This window comes from Quercus lobata, chromosome 10 (genome assembly GCF_001633185.2).
Source record: "Quercus lobata isolate SW786 chromosome 10, ValleyOak3.0 Primary Assembly, whole genome shotgun sequence".
Taxonomy (NCBI): Eukaryota; Viridiplantae; Streptophyta; class Magnoliopsida; order Fagales; family Fagaceae; genus Quercus; species Quercus lobata.
The window spans coordinates 18,001,026-18,022,807 of record NC_044913.1 but is presented as its reverse complement, the minus strand read 5'-3'; the positions used below and the strand labels follow the sequence as shown (position 1 = coordinate 18,022,807).

The following is a 21,782-nucleotide window of genomic DNA, read 5'->3' as shown; positions in this document are numbered from 1 at the left end:
TAGGGGTGGCAATTGAGCGAGTCGGGTAGATTTTGAGTCAGGTCATAAACAGGCATATAATTATTCATTTATCCAACATTATAATGTAATGTGACATTACGGGAATCAAATGTTTCCTTCATATTACTGGAATCAAACGTTACAAGAATCTAACATGAGATTTCAAGAATCTAATTGTAATGTACTATTTTTAAAATGAGTCATTGGTTATAATTTTTATTTTGTAGCAGCTCCTGTTAAAAAAATTTGTGTCATTAAATTTATTGGGTTATTATTAGAGGCATGGTTGTGACTTGGTATAGGAGAAGTCCCACTTTTTCTATTTCTTATTTTTTATAACTCAATAGTTACAATGAAGGAGAGGGGATTTTTTTTTTTTTTTTTTTTTTTGAGAAATAATTACAACATACTGCTAACCCCGCAGCTCGAACTTTTTCCTCCCTAAACCCCAAGCACTTTGTGCATGGGGAGGTGTCAATTCAGCTACAAGGCCTTTGGCTGAAGGAGAAGGGATTTGAATACTAAATATCTTTGTTGGAAACACCAAGAGATATCAACCAATTAAGCTACAAGACTCTTGAGTCTTAACAATTGCACATTGAGTAAGTATGAACTTTTAGAGCTTTTAGCTGGTTGGATTTCACATTCAGTGTGCATTTGGCAACACTTATTTTTGTCAGCTTATTTTACTATTCAGCTTATTTTTGCTACTATTCATAGATCCCACTACACTTTTTGGTACTATTCATTGGTCCCACTGTACTATTTTAGCTAACTTTTATTTTTATCTACAGTATTTTTAACAAAAAAATTTCAGTTTCAGCAAAATAAGCGGACCCAAACAGACCCTAAGTGTGAATTTAATAATTTTCAGGTTGAATGATCTAACACTACTAAAAAAAGATTTTTGTAATTTGGTTTGTGAAGAATTTTAATTTTTAATATGAAGGGGATGTTTGATTCCCGTAATGTTACATTACATTATAATGTTAAATTATTGAAATCTCATTTTAAAAATAGTACAATAGTTACATTCTCATCACATATCAAGAATATATAATTGCTGATTATCAACAACAAAAAAGTAACATTGTTTTGCATGGTTGGTTCCTAATAGTTAGAATTCCGATTTTCATATGGACATACTTGTAGCAATTACTGCACCAGAGATAAAGAATTATTGAACTATGATCATAATACAAGGTTTTGATTCATATCAGAATCAGTCTTTGTCCTAGAAACAGCTCACACCTCTGACACGTAAAAGTTAATCAAACTAAAGTTTCACAGAACTTCTCACACTAAAATTTCATGTTGAGAACCTTGCCCAAAGGCTGATATGTTGTAGTAGGTGGTTTCTCATATTGAGGGTCAAATTCTCTACAAGCGGATTCCTCCCTGAGGGCAGCTAGAGCAGCCTTTCTCCTTTGCTTCTGCTCTCTCCATTTCCTTAGCTGTTCTTCAATTGCAACTTTAGCTTTCTCAGCCAACTCAGCCCTGCTAACAGCCTGTTCTGCTCGATTCCTGAACTCCCCAATTTTTGCGGTTGCAATTTCCAACTCTTTCTTCAAAGTTTCCAGTTCATGCTTATTTTCAGGTGTGCTCAACTGGCTAGAATCTTCCCCTAGTGACCCATGAAAGTGATCAGATTTCTCTGACTTTCTGATAAGGGACTCATATACTTCCAGTGAAATTGTTATGTGATCATCATCCTTATCCATCTTCTCTTCATCTTCTATTTTCAACTCCCCAGTTTGGGAAGCCTCTACATCCTGCAAAGGGTTCTCAGATTGAGAGCCGACAAGTTCAGAGTTCTCAGTTTCTTCAGCTGCCTCATCTGCTCCTTGCTTCAACCTAATATTTTCCTCCTTTGCTTCATGTGCTTCTACAGCTAACTGTTGAACTGCAAGATACAGACCAGATTTAACACTCTTGGCTCTTTCTTCTGCTGCCTCTGCTGTTGCAATTTTGGACTTCCCTTTATGAAGCTCGGCTTTTAGCAATGCTATCTTAATCAGTACTTCAGTCTCTCTTCCCTTAATCTCATCCATCTCAGCTTTTACCTTCTGAACTTCATTGGTGAGTGTTTCAATAACAAGGCTCAAGCGGACTACCTATTCTTCTGAATTATTACAATCTAGTTTCAACCGATTTAGTTCCATTTCTAATGTCTCAATGTAAATTGATTGATCCAAGTTCCTTCTTTCCTTGACTTCCAAATCTACTTGAAGCTGATTCAAACTGTTTATGATATCGGAAGCAGATTTGTCAGATGACCTAAGTAATTCACTTGATTGCTTAATTTCCAGCTGAAGTGTGTCAATAATTACAGACTTGGCCATAAGCTGTATCTCCAATTCCTGCATCATTTCAATTTTTATTTCTGATATCTTCCAGCTGATCTTGTGCTTGAACTGCTGCTGCCCTAGCTAACTCTATCTCAGCATCTTTCTCAGACAATACCGCTAGCTTCTCTTTCTCTGCTTCAATAGCAGCAAGCTTTGATTTAGCAATATCTTCACTGAGATCTGAGATGCGTTTTAGAAGCTCTTCCGTCTTTTCCTTTTCCATGTTGGAAGCAGTTTCCATCAGTTCCGCTCTAGTCATGGCCTTAGGGTTAGAATCTCTGGCAACAGCAAGTTCTGTTTCCATGCTAAGCAGCTCTGATTGTGTGGCCTTCAACTCACTCAGAACATGTGAAAGTTGCTCTCGATCTTTGCAGTTTCTACCAATTGAGCACCCATCTCCTTCACCTTAGATTCAAGTTAATTTATCTGAGTTTCAGCCTCTCTACATTCATCAGTGCACAATTCTCTCTCAGTCTCTGAGATTTTGAGCAGGTTGGAAAGTTCATCAGCTGTTTTCTGGTAGTAATCCAGCTTTAGAAGGGCTTGCTCGTAGGCAGCATCCTTTGCATCCAGTTGCACCTTGTAGTTGGCCAAATCCTTTGATAAACCTTCAAGCTCTTTCTCATTCTCGCACTCCTTCTGTAAAGAATGATGAAACAAGAGTAGTCATCATGATTCATGAACCTTGAATAAATGATAAATCAGCACATAGGACATGTATATTGCACAGGCAAGAAATTGATTTTGCCATTTATTTAATAGGTCATGCTGTAAATCTATGTCGCAATACAATAAGTCAATCTCAGTGTTGATCTACTCCATGTAGTGTTTCAGCATGACTAAATATACAATATCCATAAGTATCAGAAATGTATACCATATAAACTAATGAAACTCACCACTGCAATGGACCTAATGAAACTCAAGTCAAATGTGCAGGTATAACAAAGATAAGGCAAACGCATACAGTGGCAAACTCAGATCCCAAAAACTTTACCATAAGGCAATGATACATATATATAATACACATACAAGAACATTAGCACATGTATTATGGATTAGTTAAAGAAAAGAGTTTTATTCAGTTAAATTTTAAAAAAATCAAACTTAAATTTGTACCATTGAACTTATGATCAGTTCAGCACCCAATATAATCAATTATTATACACTTCAGAACATATTGATCTTACATCACTGCTGGTAGGCCAGGATTTCCTCTGTTCGCCTTTGTCACCAAACAAGGAGAGAGCAACTTGGACTGGTTCAATTGGTTTAGTATCAACCTCACCCATGTTAAATATATTGAAAAAACTGGTAGTACCCTGAAAAATTCCAAAAAGCAATCTGCAGTGGATGTGAATCACAATTAACATACTCCCAAGCATGGTATGTCTTAACACGCGCATGCACTGAGCAAGGTATAAAGAGTACACTGAGACAGAACTAACTGGAGAATTGTTTGCCACTTCCAACCTACTATTTGAATTGGAAAGCTTCATTTTAAAATTTCACAAGTCTGTCCTAAGTCCTAACCACATGGAACTGATGGGTATCTAGCAATATTATCTGAATTATGTATTTCTTCTCCTTCTCTAGATGAACAAAAATATTATTTAAAAATAATTCATGTCATAACCATTAAATCCTAGTTTTAAATATGGGTGTTGTCCAGTGTTGGCTTTGGTACAATTCTGACATAGATTTGGTTTTAGGGTCCTAATGTCACATAAAAACTATAATAATTCCTTAAAGTAATCAACAAGTGACTTGGGTTTTGCACATAAGTAAAACTTTTTATAACAAAACCATAAGTAAATTAAAGATTGACCAAGTTCAAACACTATAAAGATAATACACAAAATAGCACAAAGGTGTAACACAAACCTTATAAGATGAAGATAACATGAAAATTAAAAATTTTGAATCGTATCAAATCCTATGAAACCATGTTATATATGGTTTTTATTTTTGTACCTTAATTTTTGGGAAGTCGAAAAACAAAGGATTAGGAAGCAGAGAAAAAGAGAGAAGCTTGTGATACTATGATGAAACATTTGCTTGTGTGAAGTAGAGAAGTTGTAGCTTTGAGTTTTTTGGGTGTTTGGAGGAATCGAGGGGGTGAGTTTTGTCATAGTTGAAGAGCCAAGGTTTGAACTTTGATGGTAACTATTAGTTACTAACGATCAATGGGGCCCTGTTACCTGTACCTTGTACTGATCGACAACAACCAAATTCTAGTACTTGTTGGTTGCAAATTCTTTTGTTTTGTTCGGTTTGTTTTCAGTCTTTTTTTTTTGGCGGGGTTTCTGTCAAAGTTTCTTGTTTCAAAGGAAAGGCCCAACAAGGCATGTAAATTTGAAAACCCAGCCTGATTTTTTTTTTTTTTTTGAGAAACAGAACAATATGGCATTATTAAAATAACTGACAAATCAGTAGTTAACAAATTATAAAATGTTTGGTGGAACAAATTCCATCCAAACTAATAAAGGAAAAGAAACTCATCTTGATATCTCCAGTTACTTATTTATGGGTTGGTGAGTTAGGTAAAGACTTTTTTTTTTTTTTTTTTTTTAGTAAATTGAGTTAGGTAAAGCTTGTGTTCTATATTTTTTTCCAAAAGCTTGGATTGGGTCAAATTTAAATTGACAAAAATTTCAATATGGATAACTTGGCCCGATTCACACTATTAAAATTATAGAATATATATTCTAAATTTTTTAGTTTTAATTTATTTTAGATTTTGGGAATTATTTAAAATTTGAAGTTTTTAAATTTATATTGTTATTTTGATGCTTCATCTTCATGAAATTGGAATATTGGATCCATTTTTTTTCTTTTTTCTTTTTTTTTATTATAAGCATAATTATTTTATTTCTTAAACACAACAATTAACAAGTATTTATAAATGTAAGAAAAAAGTGTGGCTTCCATCCTGATCTCACATTCTCAATAAAATGAGAAATACAAACATAAATTAGATCATTACATCATTATTTTCCTCCTTATGGTTCATATACTTCATCATCTCTTTTATTTCTTGCATCACAGTTTTCATTTGCATTTTTATTCTTTTTTATTCTTCTTCTTTTATTTTTTGGTGTCACTTTTGTTTCTATAAGACTGATATTGTTTTTGTTTATGAGGCAGTGAGAGACTTCGGTGAACAAACACTTTAAATTTCTTCTTTCAACATCGATAGGTTTTTTTTTTTTTTTTAAGAATAAAAAACCGTGAAACTATCATGGCAGGCTCAACACACTTTTGAGCCTAAGATGAAAAAAGTGAATAATTGTTAGTTTCATCCAATATCCCAATAGTGGTATTCACTAAATACTTCTTTGTAAAATCATCAATTTAATATTTGTGTGTTGTTAACAAATTTAGCCTCAATTGAACTAATTTCTTTGTATTAATACAATGATGATCATGCCAAAAAACCTGAAATATAAAGCATGTTATTGGTATGTTAAATGAATTTCATGCAAAATATGGTTTACATTGCTTGAAACTGTTTCATATGGGTTGAGTATTTTAAATATAAAATAAAAGGTTTTAAATTCTAAATGATGTCGTTTCTGTCAGTTACCTCAATTCAACTTCAAGCAAAATTATTTCAAATCCCACTCAAATTTGTGGTCCGCAATAATAGGGCCTAGTCTAGGGGCCACTTCAACACATTTTGGGCCTCGGGCCTTCTCTTATTTTTAAATATTAATTAAATAATATTTATATTTTGATTTTTTTTTTTCATTTAACAATCTTTTTTTTTCTTACTTTTGAAATGCAAGAGTACTACTAGTTATGTTTTTTTATTCAAATTCCGCTAAAATTCCCGTTTCAATTGGTAATATCGCTCTTCCATCTAATTTGTGTTGCGTTTGCTAGTACTCAAAATGATACCAAAATAAATTGAAGATGCCTTTGCTGGTCACGTAGCTGTAATGCTGAATTGAGGTTCACATGGTTTTCCAATAAGAAGGAAAATATTAATCATCCCTAGCTTTTGACCCGGACATGAACATGTATTTGACCCGCCACTTCACTAGTTCACTGTTAAAAAGAGTTCTAGCTGAGTATTAGGCTATTAGGTACGTTTCATTTATCATGTGAAGATGAGTTAAAATTTCTTCAGGTGTAACATGATAAAAGTTGCACTCTTTTTAAACTGTAGTTTCTCAATTTTTTTTTTTTTTTTTATAGGAAATACTGAACTTTATTGAAAACAAGTCAACGAGTTACATTCCTGTCATGCACACAAGCGTGCTCTATCAGACTAGGACATTCCTCTAGCTATGCAACATACTCCTCAACATTTCTAGCATGCTGAGCTAGTAAAAGAGCAGGGACATTTCCCTGTCTTTTAATGTAGGTGAACTTGCACTGCCTAAAACATGAGACTTGGTTGCAGGGCATTGCAAATCAACTGTGAGTCACTCTCAAACTCTACTTCTCTAATTCCAACCTCCCATGCAAAGTTGACTCCAGCTTCCAAGGCTTTTGCTTCAGCTTCTATTGCACCCAATGAACACTCCCACCTCTTGCTCAAAGCTACGATCACCTCCCCGGCACTATCTCTGATGATCACTCCTGCACCTGCCTGTTTTCTGTCCAAAAAGACTGTGCCATCCGTAATTACTTTATAGTACCCTTGACTTGGGGGTTGCCACGATACCATAGATACGGGTTTAGCCTGGTACTCTGTTTTTTCTTCATTTGCAAGCCAAAATTCCTCCACCAGGTGCACGGCATTTCGCAGAATGGTCCTCCCAGCCTTACCTTTGCCTCCCATCCGAAGATCATTCCTATCTTTCCATATACCCCAGCAGACGGTAATAAATTTCTCCATTTGTCCAAACCAAGATTGGTCGCACTTCTGTAGGTTCGCAACCACATCCAAGAAACTCCATTGCGTCAAGATTTCAAACGGCAATGCAAATTTACTAATCTTCCATACTTCTTTGGCATGATCATAGCTCCACAACAGGTGACAGACCGTTTCCTCATCCTATCCACATAGATCACACATTCCATTTGGTGTGATTCTCCACTTAGCCAAATTAGACTTTGTGGCTAGAATATCTCAACCTGCCTTCCATGCAAAGTGTTTTATTTTCTGTGGGATTTTCAGTTGCCATATGGTCTTCCAAATTTTCCTCCTTGCTGACTCGTCCGAGCAATCAGCCCTAGTGTTATGCGCCTTCCAATGCTAGCGTATAAGCACTTTTGACAGAGAACTTCCCACTTCTATTTTCAGCCCAAATTATTCTATCATGAAAGCTGCTTGAGCTCAGGGGAATACTCAGAATGACATCCCTATCTTTGGGTAGAAACCAACTATTTAGCTTGTCAATATTCCATTCCCATGTTTCTCTGTTTATGAGCTCACAAACCAGAGCATTAGTGGAGTTTGGCTTCTCCGATGAAATCACCTTATATGTGCATGGTTTGGGAATCCATTTGTCGTGCCACACCCTTATCTTGTTGCCATTCCCTACTAGCCACCTTATACCCCTTTGGACGATGCTCTGTGCCGCCATTAAGCTTCTCCACGCATAGGATGGATTCCAGCCAATTGTCACCTCTGCAAAGTTGCACTGTGGAAAGTATTTCGCTTTATAAACTCGACTAAACAAAGAATTGGAGTTAGTTTGAAGCTCCCACCCCTGTTTGGCTAGGAGAGCCAAATTGAAGCTTCTCAAGTCTCAGAAACCCAGACCTCCTCTATCCTTGGGCTTGCACATCGCCTCCCAGCTCAACCATGCGGTTTTCTTCTTATTCCCAGTTTGTCCCCACCAAAATTGTCTGATCACACTAGTAAGCTCTTCGCATAAATTCTTGGGCAGCAGAAAACAGCTCATGGTGTATGAGCGCACAGCTTGGGCCACGAATTTAATCAAAATTTCCTTCCCTGCGGGTGTTAATATCTTTTCCTTCCAATCCAAAACTTTATTAGCCACTCTCTGCTTAAGTTGAGCAAAAGTATTGTTCTTGGACCTTCCCACAAGTGATGGCAAGGCCAAATAGGCTTCATGAGGTTTAATAACTAGTGCACCAAACATAGTTTTCACCCTTTCTTTTACTTCATTGTCGGTGTTTGGGCTGAAAAACAGGGAAGTTTTATGGCAATTTAACTGTTGACCAGAGGAGTTTTCATAGACTTTGAGAATCCGTTGAATTTTCATGGCTTCATACACTGTTGCTCTTCCAAACACCAAACTGTCGTCAGCCAAAAATAAATGAGATACTCTGGGACCATTGGCTGAGGCAGCCACCCCTCCAATTACTTTTCTTTGTGCCGCATGATGTAACAAGGCAGACAAGCCCTCGGCGCAAACAAGGAAGAGATAGGACGACAGTGGGTCACCTTGTCTCAGCCCTCGGGTTGGCTGGATTAAACCATATGGCTGCCCATTAATCTGTACTACATATTTCATTGAGGATACACATCGCATCACAGTGCTAATCCATTTTTCATGAAATCCAAGTTTCTTCATGATCTACTCCAAGCATTCCCATTCAACCCGATCGTACGCTTTGCTCATGTCCAACTTGATAGTCATCTCACCGCATTTACCTTTCTTCTTCTTGCTAATATGGCTCATCATCTCATGTGCCACCAAGACATTGTCTGTGATGAGACGTTCCGCCACAAAAACACTTCGATTCTTTGCTATGATTTCCTACAACACCAATTTCATCCTGTTCGCCACAACTTTTGAAGCTATTTCATAAGCCACATTACATAAGGAAATCGGTCTACAATAAGTCACTTTTTCCAGATTCTTTGCTTTAGGAATAAGCACAATGTGGGTGTCATGGAATTTTGGGGGAGAAACACCATGGTTTAAAAAATCAAGTACATTAAGCATAACAATAGATTTAACAGTAGGCCAAAAATGATGAAAAAATAAGGGTGGCATACCGTCTAGTCCAAGGGCCGTTAAAGGGTGCATTTGTTTTAGTGCCTTCTCCACCTCCATAGTGTGAAAGTCTTGGGTAAGAGTAGAGTTCATTCTTTCTGTGACCTTGGGATGAACTGCATCAATCATCTCTTGTTCCACCTTCGGCCTTGAAGTAGTGAAGAGCTCCTCAAAATAGCTCACAAATGTTTGCCCTATCTAATCTCCATCCTCTATCCTCCCATTATTTGCATCCATAATTTTGCTAATAGTAGTCCGCTGGTACTGGTTCGAGGCCTTTGTGTGGAAAAATGTTGTGTTTCTATCCCCTGCCTTTAGCCAATTATTCCTACTTCTTTTGCACCACATTTCCTCTTCAATGCCAAGCCACCTATTAAGCTCCACTTTCGTTGCATGGATTGCTTCCATATCTGTAGCATTACACTTCATGGCTTCAAGCATTTGGAGCTTCTTTTGTAAGTCAGCAACTTGCTTTCCCACATGGCCAAAGGTATTTTATTCCAAGCCTTCAATGATGTTTGACATTCCTCCAAACAAGCTTCAAATGGCCATTGTGCGTGGTTGGTCCCACCCCTCTTCCATGCCTCTTCTACCACAGTATTACATCAATCATCTGCAAACCACATAAATTCGAACCGAAGCAACCTTGGTTACTGCCGCTGCTGTCTTGGAATACTAGTCTCCTTAAGCACTAAGATGCTGTGATCAAAAACCGAGTTGGACAAATGGTGTAGCTTCACCAATGGAAAAACAACTGGCCAATCCGTAAACACCAAAGCTCTATCTAGTCTTTCTCGCACCCATCCTCGCCTTCCTAAATGTCTACTCCAAGTGTAATGCGAGCCTACATATCCCAAGTCTCTCAAACTGCATCTATAAATCATCTCATGAAAGCACCTCATCTGCCCTTCCGGCCGAACCTCACCACCAACTTTTTCCTTGGCATGCATTATTTCATTGAAATCCCCCATGCATACTAGCAAGTTACTTCGACCACTGAGATTTTCTAACAGTGTCCATGATTCACCTCTTTTCCTTGTCTCCCGGTGGCCATAAAACCCAGTGAACCTCCATTTTTTCATTCCCTGTTCTTTAGACACAATTGCATCAATATGCCCTAAAGAGTATGACAATATATCAACCTGCAATGAGTTCTTCCACAAGAGTGCCAAACCTCCTACCCTTCGTACACTAGTCCTTGCTGCCTTTCTATTTTTCGTTTAATTTCATCCATCTCTGTAACAGCAAACTTAGTCTCCATTAGGAAGACTAAGGTAGGATCTTTCTCCAACACTACCTTCTGGAGAGCATTAACTGTTAGGGGATGCCTAGCAGGGCTGCACAACAGCCACCGCCGATCCCAACTATTGTGCAAAGAGTTTACTGAGCTCCTTTATCTCACCATCCACTTTAACCCGCTTCCCATTGCCTTCTTTTCCTTCTAACTCAGCCAGTGGTATCCTTGCTCTTCTTTTTATTCCCATGTCAACCATCTCAATCTCCATGGTCCCATCTACGTTGTTATTATCTTCCTGGGGTCGTGTTTCCTCCCTATCCGATTCCTTCTCTATTCCAGGTACCTCTCTGTTCTCTTTATTTTTCCTTCGGCTGCCACCTTTGGTCTTCTTCGTACCCTGGGCCTTTTTCTGTTTTGGAAAGATCGGCCCCAAGCTAAAATTAAACCCAGGTTAAAACAAGCCCAAACTATCCTTTTGTTCCTGCATGGGCTTACGAACAATGCCCTGAGGCCCAAACTTGGAGGATTGGACTTGGGTTGCTGCACTCAGCCCACTTGCATGAATCCTTTCGTTATGCTCCAACGTGACTGCATCCACGGTTTGCGCATTATTCTCCCTTCTCAAAAATGCCTCCTGATTTGTTGCTAAATTCATACCAGATATGTTTCCGTTGATGGCAGCATCTAATTCCCAAATCTGCTGTTCAAAATTCAAAACATGCGACGTATCCGAGATTTTGATACGAACGTGACCTGGTGTATTGGATTCCTTATCCACGTCAGCACTCGTGGTTGCCACCATCTCGACGGGGTGGTTGTCGTCGCTGCTCACCTTTGCCTTCGAATAAACCACCACTCCATCCATTCTTCACTCCATATCCTCCCTTACACCTATACCTGATATATTTTCTCCATGCTTCTCAGCCATAACTAGCCGGGGCTTCTGGTTTTTGTCCTGCGATGCACGTAACAACAGACCAAATTAATTTTCATCTGGCCTTAGATTGTCCTTGCTTCGAATCCACTACAGGTAGCCCCATTCATCGTGGTTAATCTTCCTGCATAAATAGAAAAATATTGGAAGCCTCTCGTATCTGAAATCCACCCATTTTAGCCCGTAGTCACCAAGTCGCACCTTACGGCCACTACATAGTGGCAAGGAGACATCAAGAAGCACCCTTATGCACAGAAAATTCCCTACGCAAAATCCTTTCCCGTTGGCATCCACCTTCTCCACTTCCCCCAAGGTTGCCCCGATACTCATTCCCACTTCCTTAGTCTGACACATTGTGGGTAATCCATGTATTTGGATCCAAAACGAAGACCTATCAAACTTGATATCCTTCACCGCCTCACCACGCACCAACTTATGGAGGATCAGTAAATATTTATCAAAAGACCATGGACTGAGCAATAACACTCCCTCCATATCCTCATTTGTTTGGAAGAGGAACATTACCTTGTTCTCACACAGATCACTAACCTCGAAATTGTGTTCCACCCTCCAAACCGTTCTCAACACTTTGGCCACTAACTCCAAGTTGATTCTTCGCTTCGTGCAAAACTTACCGATGAGGATAGGACCATCCTCAGTCAATGGTGCATGGATTGCTACTTCAGCATCTTCTCTCACCGATAGCTTCAACCTTGCACATCTATCAGTGATTTCCTCCATATTATCCTCTGAATGAAACCGTTTCTACTGTTTGCAGAGAGAAAATTTGCCTATCGGCAACCCTTATGCTAATACTAGCCCTTTTTTCACTGCTAGGGTTTCCAGAGAAAACCCTTTCTTCGTACCTTCCTTTTTTTTTTTTTTTTGAGGAAGTTCTTCGTACCTTCCTGACTCTGTAGTTTCTCAATTAATCTAAACATTATTTCTCATATCATTAATATATAGTTCTTGTTTGCCTTGTGAACAACATTAATATAAATTCCTCACATTCACCACCCCACACTTCTTAATTGTCTTTCACTCCTCCCACACCAATACCACCCCTCATTTTTTTTTGGAAAAGTTTCAAACTTGTCTCCTTTAGCCTATAGGCAAATTCAAGTTCTTGATTCCACGAGACACACCTAAAAGCCCATGGACCAATATATTACGATGGTTTGAACTTGAGAGCTCTATGGTTATAATACGTTCTTCAAATTCATTGAGCCAAACCACTCGAGTGTCTTCTAAAAGACCATTTGTAATGATTTTGAGTATAAAAGTTATAAACTAATGTGTCATAAAATCACAAAAAAAAAAATAAAAAATAAAAATTTAATAATTCAGATATTTATTGTCACATAAGTTTGGAAGTCTTTTGTAGCAAAATAAAATTGATAATAATTTTAATATTTTACTTCTACTAAAGAATTTCTTCCAAGAATACATGTATCCATTATGTCTAAAGTCTAGACATAAGATTACGCTTGGCTTCTTGCTTAGATACAAGCACACTATTGGCATTTTTCATCACATGCTATGGATTCCCCCAATATGTGCTAAGAGGATTATATATATTATTTAGGAAACTTACAGATCGTGCCCAGTGTCCACCATTTTCTAAACCTAGGAAAGGCCTGCCAACTCTAATCTCCTGGTTCAAATGGATACATATCCATTTCATCTTGGCTTAGTTAGCCAATTTTGCAGTATCAGCATGACACTGACACACAGGGATGCTCCAAGAAATCCATGATTTTTATGGAAACGGTTATGAAATCCAGACTAGGTATTAGTGTACTACAATAAAAGGTGTATAATACTTGTTAAGGAATTATTCCAATGGCTACATTAGAATATTTTTATTTTTCCCAACCATTACACTTCCATGCTTAATAAACCTTTCATCATTTACCATGATAGAATGTCACAGGACTTGCATATGCTGTTTGTTTTAAGTGATGGTCATACTCAGATCAAACATTTTCTAATAAGCAGTGTTTGACCAACCATTACTCACTTTACTTAGTAGATATTGCAGAGGCATCAAACGCATAATCCAAGGCTCCGAATGTATCCTCGATAATATTGTATAACTGTTTTCATTCTTGCAGTGTAATTAATCAGTTATTCAAGACCTGCATTATTTGTGGTATTCGAATTTGTAGTAGTCATGTGACATGGGATTGCAACCAATTTCATCACCCACTTATTAGTGGTGTCAAGGGTGATCAATAATTGCTATAGAATTTTTTAGTTTTTGTTCTCCTTTCTTTCCACAAAATCCTCACCGAATCTGAATAATGTGGCCTGTTGGGTGTTGACTTGATCCTATAAATAAACACATTTTTTGCTTTGGTCCATTTAGTGGATGAGTAAAAGAGAAGCTATATGGCTCTTTTCCACATCATTTTGTGGTTTAATTGTTGTTGTTTACTCATACTTCCATATTTTTCGTTGCATTGCCTCCATATTTTACGCAAACGTGAACCCAAAACGTGGATCCAAACAAATACTAATTCTGTTAATTAAGCTATGCGGATGACAATGTAATGCCAAAAGCATATCGATTTTGATGCCTGGCCAGGAAATTCCTACCTTCTTTGCACACCCTGCTACTGCACCATGTCCCCCTGACAAAGCCTTAAGCTATTAGACACTGCCACCAGCCCACCACCGATATGATTGCAACAGAAAAACTTTCAAGTGCATTTTTCCGGCAGTGCTGAATCTGCTGATACACTTTTGGCATTCCATTTCAAATCAAGTAGACCCAAATGCAAGTATAAATAATACAAGACAATGTCAGTGAGAGCAGAAATCTGGAAACTATTGAATTGTACATCATGGAAAATTTCAATTTTCTATAGAGAAGACAAGGAAATGGGCAAATTTTCCACTGAGATCTTCAGCATATTTGTATGTTCCTAATTGGCAAAGGGGATTTTCAAAAACCAAAAATGAAGCATGGATATGATTAATAATTAGTGCTAGCACTATACTAGATATTCAGCAACTTAAAGAAAAAATATATATATATTCAGCAACTTAAAGGAAAAAAAAAAAGAGGGTATCATCAAAGAAGAGCAGCAGAACAAAATTGAATAATTACAACGAATTGGATGTACATGACCAAGTTAGGATTACAGAGTAACTGGTGTCCACACAATTTCAAGCTTATCTTATACCATAAAGAATTTGGCAGGAATAGCCTTCTTTTCTATTTTCATCCTAACCATATTTCACTTTAGAAAAGTACATTTTTTTATTTTTTATTTTTGTAGTTACAGTGGGGGAGGAGAGAATTGAACCTTAAATGTCTCTTAAAAACACCAGGAGGTGCTAATTGACCTAAAAGGTTCTGGCTACTTTAAAAAAGAACTAAAGCCGATTGACCTTAAGCCCAAGTAATTATCACTTAAACAATACACAGTAAGTAATGATTTTATGATATTATATGTAAGAGGGAAAAAAAAAATACTCATCAACAAACAGGAAGCTGTGAAGAAGCAGCCCGATCTGATTCAATCATGGATTTGATGTAGAATTCACCTGCTTTATATGAAGATCTAACCATAGGACCAGATGCAACATATCGAAATCCCTGTCCATCCAAAGCACACAATTGATAATAATTATGCATGCACTCGCATTGAGGAAAAAAATACTCGTTGTCAACTTTATGGATGTATAGAGAGAGAGAGAAAGATTAATTTACATTTGACATGATCAACTGACAATCAGCATATGTTTGATACAAAGTAAAGTACATTATTCAAAACAATGTATCACATTAACCAGGGATAGGCAAGAAATCAAATATCTCATTGACTCATTGTTGTTCCACTGTGATTTTGGAATCCTAACATTTGAATGTTCTTCAGTATTTGTTTTGATTGAGCAAGATGTAGGATACCTCCACTTGTTCTCCCACTAGTTACGATTCCGTCATTACATATCCTTAATCACCACAATATATATTAGAGGAACTCATTTCTTTAATAAAGTCCACCAAATAACCTCCCTAGGTCCTCTATCATACATCTTTATATTTCTCCATTAGACATCTAAGTAAGAAAAACACTTCTATGGTAGACCTCCCTAGCATAAAACCAAATTGATAATCCGATAATGTTCAATCTGCTGCATTATTATACTAGTACCCTAAAGCATAAATAAAAAACAAAAAATTAGGAAGAGAAAAAGATTGGTCACTAAAGGCACTCTCCTCCATAGGAGGAAGTATAAATATATATTTTACATATAGAATGACTTCCCAGGTAAGCACAGTAAAGTTAAAGAGGAGAACACACCATCACAATTAAAGGGTACTACAATCAGGTAATTCTAAGTGAATATTGAGAAAGCAGAAATTGGAAATATATAAAAGGTCCTAATAAAGTACTATTATTACCATCATGTTGCAGGAAGGGGACTGAGAGAGGGAGGGGGGTTGAAGAATGAGAGAGGGAGCAAATGCTGTAGCACTACCAATCATAGTCACTAGCATGCAACGAATGAACATAGAATACACACATACACACCCACACACATAGCCCAAGACAGATCATCTGCCCAAACTACAATAAACTTGATCAAACAAGCCATGCATGTAAAAATGGAATCAATTAATGTGCCATAATCAAAATATATAATATTCAAGCATACCATTTCCATGCCAAGAGTTTGATACTTCTCAAAAGCCTCAGGTGTAATGTATTCAGACACTGGCATATGGCGCTTTGACGGTCTCATATATTGACCAAATGTCATCACATCCACACCTGCTGCTCTCACCTTCTCCATAGTTCTGACAACTTGCTCGGGTGTTTCTCCACAGCCTAACATTATTGAAGTTTTGGTAAGTGTTCCAGCAGGAGCATAGTCCTTGGCCATCACTAGAACATCTAAAGACTGCTTGAAATTAGCACGGTTATCACGCACGGAACTCTGAAGCTCTTCAACCGTTTCAATATTATGAGCAAAGACGTCTAATCCTGATTTCGCCACTTTCTCTACGCAGCCAGCATCTCCTCGAAAATCAGGAACTGCAGAATTAAAATAGTGCAACATTACAGAAAGAACAAAGACTGATCCAAACCATCTATGGGCATAAATCAAAGAGTCCTTGTAAAGTAATCCAACTTCCTACATATAAGCAGAATCAAATCATGTATACATTTGGATCCAAACTTAACCATGCATTCCCCAGTTTAGGTGTATAATAAGTTCCAAAACAAGTATTCAAATGCCTCGCTCTAAAACTGCCAGTAGTGTACATGTGCTTCCCTATAAACAAATTCCAACATAAAAATTATTCAGCTCAACTAGTAGTCAAACTTCCAGAACCACCAAAAAAAGATTATACAAACAGCCAATTAAAGGGTACAACCTTACTCAATAAAATAAATATTACTACATATTTTGAAAATCTAACCGTTGAATTGCATGTTCTTTACGTGCTTAATACACATGTCAAATTTTGTGTCAATCGGATATTATTTACTATATGATCTATAAACTTATATTTTATGCATAATTTTAAACTACAAAAACTTGCAATGTAAACAATTTATTGGTGACATAGCTATTGATTTTTAATTTTCTATAAATTTTGTAAGCATGAAAGATATAAGAAAAAGATGTAATCCAATGGTGGATTTGTCAAAATTCACCTCAAATAAAAAGATATCAAGTAAGGTTGTAGTCTAAGGCTACAACCAATTTTGTAGCTAAACTTTATCCAATATTTATTTTGTTCCAATTTTATTTAAATTTCGAAGTCAAATGTATTTTAATTTAGGTATTATTAGTAAATTATATAAGTTCGTATTTTATTTAATTCCTAGAGTCAAGGTTATTTTTTAATTCAATAATTAGGATTTCCAAAATAAATTAAAATTCGGGTGTTCCCATTTCAGTTAGAATTAGGCTTAGTCCTAATAGTCTATATAAGCACAATAACACACTCCTATATATGAAGACAGTCTTATAGATTACAGTTTGAGTGATGAATAAACTATCCCTTGAAATTTTCCAATGGTTAGGTGCTGACTCCAGCCAACCCTATGTGCTAACACCTAGAAGTTTGTTTTATCTTGCTTGGTGCTTACTCAAAGCACTCCAAACTCCTAGAGGTTTGTTTTATCCCTCTTGTTATGACTCCAACAGGAATAACAGAAAATGGGAAACACATTGCCAACTTGTGCATCATTGGCCTTGGTGTTTACTAGCCTACAATTGCAATTAAATCCCAAGGTATCTATGACTTTTCCAAGGAACTGCGCAATCAAAATAGTGCAAGCAACATCACAGAAAGAACAAAGATGCTTCTAAAACAGCTATAGACATAAATGAACACAAGAGTCATGGTAAACAGCTATAGACATAAATGAACACAAGAGTCATGGTAAAGCATTCCAATTTCCTATATATAAGCAGATTTAAATCATGTTTAACCATGCATTCCACTGTCTAGGAGAACTTTACAGTAAGTCCCATAAAATAAAATAAAAAGTATCCAAATGCCTCTCTCTAAAACTACTAGTAGTGTAAATGAGCTTCCATATCCATATCTACAAATTCAACATAAAAAAATATTCAGCTCAACTAATTGAATCTCCAGCACCACCAATAGAGATTACACAACCAGCCAATTAAAGGGCTTGCATGGCATACGAACCACATTTTCAAAATCAGGATCTGCACAATCCAAAAAAGTGCAAGCAACATGACAGAAAGAACCAAGACACATATAGAAGACCAAGAAATGTTAACATCAAGAGTCATTGACAACATAATCCAACTTTCTATAAATAAGCAAACCCTTATCATGTATAACAATGGATCCAAGTTCAACCATTCAATCCACAGTCTAGGTAAAGTTTACAATTAATTAAAAAACAAGCATGTAGGGGCCTTTATTTGGATCTGCCTATAACATACAGAGCTGCACTATTTACAGATCATAACAAAAGGCTTAATCACCCAGTCCAGGGCTGCAGGTTTTAAAACTATGACAAGCTAAGCTGCTTTGAGCAGCATTTCTCAAAAGCCACTCCACAAACTTGGTGAAATAAATAATCTCTGATTTACAAAAAAAGATGCAGGCAGCTTCCTCTATTTAAAAGCCGAAGCTTCATTTGAAAAGACCCAACAAACAGAGCTTAAAGGGTCACTAAATCAAATGCCAATTCTGGCAATCCAGGAAAATGGATTTCAACGGCAATAATAGAAAAGCAACACATTTTCTGCATGTGCAGCATTAGTTGTAGTGTCCACTGGCCTATGTTTATGGTTAAATTCCAAGCAATCTATTGCTTTTCTCAATAACAATTAGCTATACTTGCAAACCTTTCAATTATTCTGACATCTACATACACATTCATTAATTCTCACACTTAAAAAATAAAAAACCAAAAGCTCATTCATACCCAAGGCTTCTATCAGCATATTTGGCTTCAATGCCTTCAACTTCTGCACCGTCTCAGTAAAATGGCCACTCCCTTGGTCAGGCAAATCATCCCGGTCTACACTTGTAATCACCACATATTCCAAACCCCATGAAGCAATTGCCTCCGCCACATTCCCTGGTTCATTCGGGTCAGGCGGTGGAGGTGTACGCGACGTCTTCACATTACAAAACCTGAGAAAATTAACAATCTGAATTACAATATCAAACAGAGTATACTTACGCCCATCATAGAATCAATTCCACAAACATACCCAACTCTATTAAAATCAAAGAAATATGAAACATGAAACAACTTGGCACTAGATATCTAGAGTTCGTCCTATGGCTTAGATGACATTGCAATTGTCAAACATCTAAAATCCAATTCTTTTCTTCTTCTTTTTATATACGATAGAAGGCAAGAGTTCGAACCTCAAATCTCTTATTCAACAACAAGGGACTTTACCAGTCAAGTTAATAACTGAAACCCATTATTGTAATGAGATTACTAATTTACTATTTAGCAAAAAGATTACTAATTTACTATTGTATTTTTTCTGGGCACTTCTACTTGTACACTTTTTTTTTTAACTCATAATAAGAATTCTAATGATTTGATATTGAATTTTTTTTTTTTTTAAAGTTCAAATTAGATATTGGCAATGCAAATCAAATTCTATTTACAGAACTAAAAATCATGAAAGCTTAGACAATGATAAAATTATGAAATGAATTTTCTTTTACCGGCAACCGCGGGTGCAGGTATCGCCGAGGATCATGATGGTGGCGGTGGCGGTGCCAGTTTCGCCGCCGGACCAGCATTCGCCGAGGTTAGGACACCTGGCCTCTTCGCAAACGGTGTGGAGCTTGAGTTCCCGGAGCTTCTTCTTGATTTGAACGTACTTTTCGCCGCCGGGAACGGCCTCCTTCATCCACTTGGGCTTGGGCAGAGGGTTCTTCTTGGTGCCGACTTCGACGGAGTACGCGAATTCCGATAGGGTCGGAGATTCTCGCGCCAGGCGAGCCCGAAGACCCTCGAGGGTTTTGGGGAATTCAGAGGGCGGGGGCGTTGCTGTTGTGGAAGTTGAGGAGGAGGAAAAAGTTCTGGTTATGGTGCTTAGGGCTCTCCACCTCCATTGCATTGTTTCTCTGTGTGTGTGTAGTGTGTCTCTCTCGTTCTTTTTTTTTTTTTTTTTTTTTTGAGAGAGAGAGATTGGAGATTGGTTTGGTGTTTTGACAAGTGGTGGTTGTTGAACGTTGATTGTTGTCTCTCCATTTTCTTTTTTCTTTTTTTTTTCTACTTTTTTTTTTTTTTAGATGTTGGGAGTTTTTTTTTTTTTTTTTTTTTTCCCTAGTTTTAAATTATTTAATTTATATACCAATTTTTTAAATTTTCATTGTCTTTCTATAAAAGCGGAATAAAAGATTTGAAGGCCTCTAACGATAATTAATTGATAGATTGTTTTGAATAAGGGCAATTATCAAAAGCGAACATATTATAAGTTGAAACTCTCACTTCAAAAAAAATGATAGTTGTAGTTTTGCCTGATTTACTTTTTAAAAAAAAAAAAAGTTTAACTCAAAACCAGATTTGAAACTATTTTCTTCATATTTGTTATGCAAGTAATCAATTATGTGTAATTTTAAAGACAAAATTAGACTATAAACTTGATTGTAATCAATAACTACAACTCCCACTAAAAAAATTAATATGATTATTGTAAGGACACGATTCGTGGCGGACCGTAACAGTGTCGGGTTCGCACGTAAAAAGGCCCCTAACAATATCATTTGTAGAGCGTGGGTTTGGAAGGCTAGGCCCTGGTTGACAGGCGGTGGGTTTTTCGCGGTGTTCATACAAGTTTAAGTTTTCCTTCACCCCTGGAGTCTTTCTCCTGGAGGTGGGCTGGGAGGCTCTGGTTTTTGGCCATTTTTCCCAACCCCCCCCTTTAGGTTACTTATTTTTCCTTTTATATTTGTCTGCGTTCATTGTCCTTCGTCCACGTATAGGGTCAACCTTTCCAGGATTGATACTTGTCCCATCAGCCCATATTCAAAGTCGTTGGGGGTGGTTGTAAAAGCCAAAGAATGCGGCTCTGTCAGGTTCAGAGCATTGAATGGCAGTAAGGGCAGCTTTCCCTGGATATTTTAGATCTTTCTTCCAAGTTTCAGTCCCATACCGTTTTTACCCTTCTTTCAGGGGGGACTTTGGGTTAGCCGAGGACTGAGCTGTCCTCGGCGGTATCCATAGGCTATTTTGTCGAGCTTGGGCCATAACCCTCCTCGGCTTGGGCCTTCGGATTCTCCCCGAGTAGATGGGCCTGGCCCATAAATCATTTGGACCCCACAATTATATATTTTGAAAATCTAACTGTTAGATTGTATGTCTTTTATAATAAACTTATTTTTTATGTATCATTTTAAATTACAAAAACTTAAAATTTAAACATTTGATTGATAATATAACTATTAATTTTTTATTGTTTTAAAAACTTGTAATTACGAAAAATACAAGAAAAAAAATATAATTATGAAAAATTTTAATCCTAAATTGTTTTGTATTCCTTTAAACAGAGATAAATTTTATTTTTTATTAAATACCTAATGATTGGAGTTTTTCATGCCCTGTCCACCTACCACTTCAATAACCCAAGCAGCCTCTTCGGCTACATTATTAAACTCATCTTTAGACGAGGTGACATGTCATGATTTCCCTCGTCAAGTAAGAAAAAAAATAAATTATAGGTTTAATCAATAGCAGAGCTATAAATATTTTCCAAGGGGCCAAGTTAACGAGTAAATACAATAAAGTTCTTAAGTAAAAAAAATTATTTCATAAATTAATTTTAACTTAACAAAATTGTGGTCTATATTTTTCATTATATTAAAA

At 36.9% G+C, this 21,782-nt stretch overlaps 1 protein-coding gene, 1 long non-coding RNA gene and 1 pseudogene across 2 annotated transcripts in view; 1 reads left to right on the top strand and 2 right to left on the bottom strand.

Annotated features, from left to right (window-relative positions):
* Window positions 1-21,782, top strand: part of LOC115962682 — a 42,736-nt gene that overhangs the window by 16,245 nt on the left and 4,709 nt on the right. The gene's annotated exons all lie outside the window — the stretch shown is intronic.
* Window positions 1,302-3,640, bottom strand: LOC115962676 (annotated as a pseudogene).
* LOC115962677 (lipoyl synthase, mitochondrial-like) lies at window positions 14,540-20,139 on the bottom strand. The gene is made up of 4 exons (XM_031081564.1): window positions 19,637-20,139; window positions 18,873-19,084; window positions 16,108-16,487; window positions 14,540-15,043 (listed from the first exon to the last, which is right to left on the bottom strand). Exons 1-4 carry the CDS (start codon window positions 20,032-20,034, stop codon window positions 14,924-14,926), a joined length of 1,110 nt encoding a protein of 369 aa, XP_030937424.1. The 5' UTR covers window positions 20,035-20,139; the 3' UTR covers window positions 14,540-14,923.

Excerpts from the sequence above, each read along its gene's own strand:
- LOC115962677 (XM_031081564.1), bottom strand. The coding sequence starts at position 20,034 with ATGCAATGGAGGTGGAGAGCCCTAAGCACCATAACCAGAACTTTTTCC. Across the intron at positions 19,085-19,636 it reads ACCTGCACCCGCGGTTGCCG|GTTTTGTAATGTGAAGACGT; the intron begins GTAAAAGAAAAT and ends TAATTTTCTCAG. Across the intron at positions 16,488-18,872 it reads TATGCTGATAGAAGCCTTGG|TTCCTGATTTTCGAGGAGAT; the intron begins GTATGAATGAGC and ends TTAATTCTGCAG.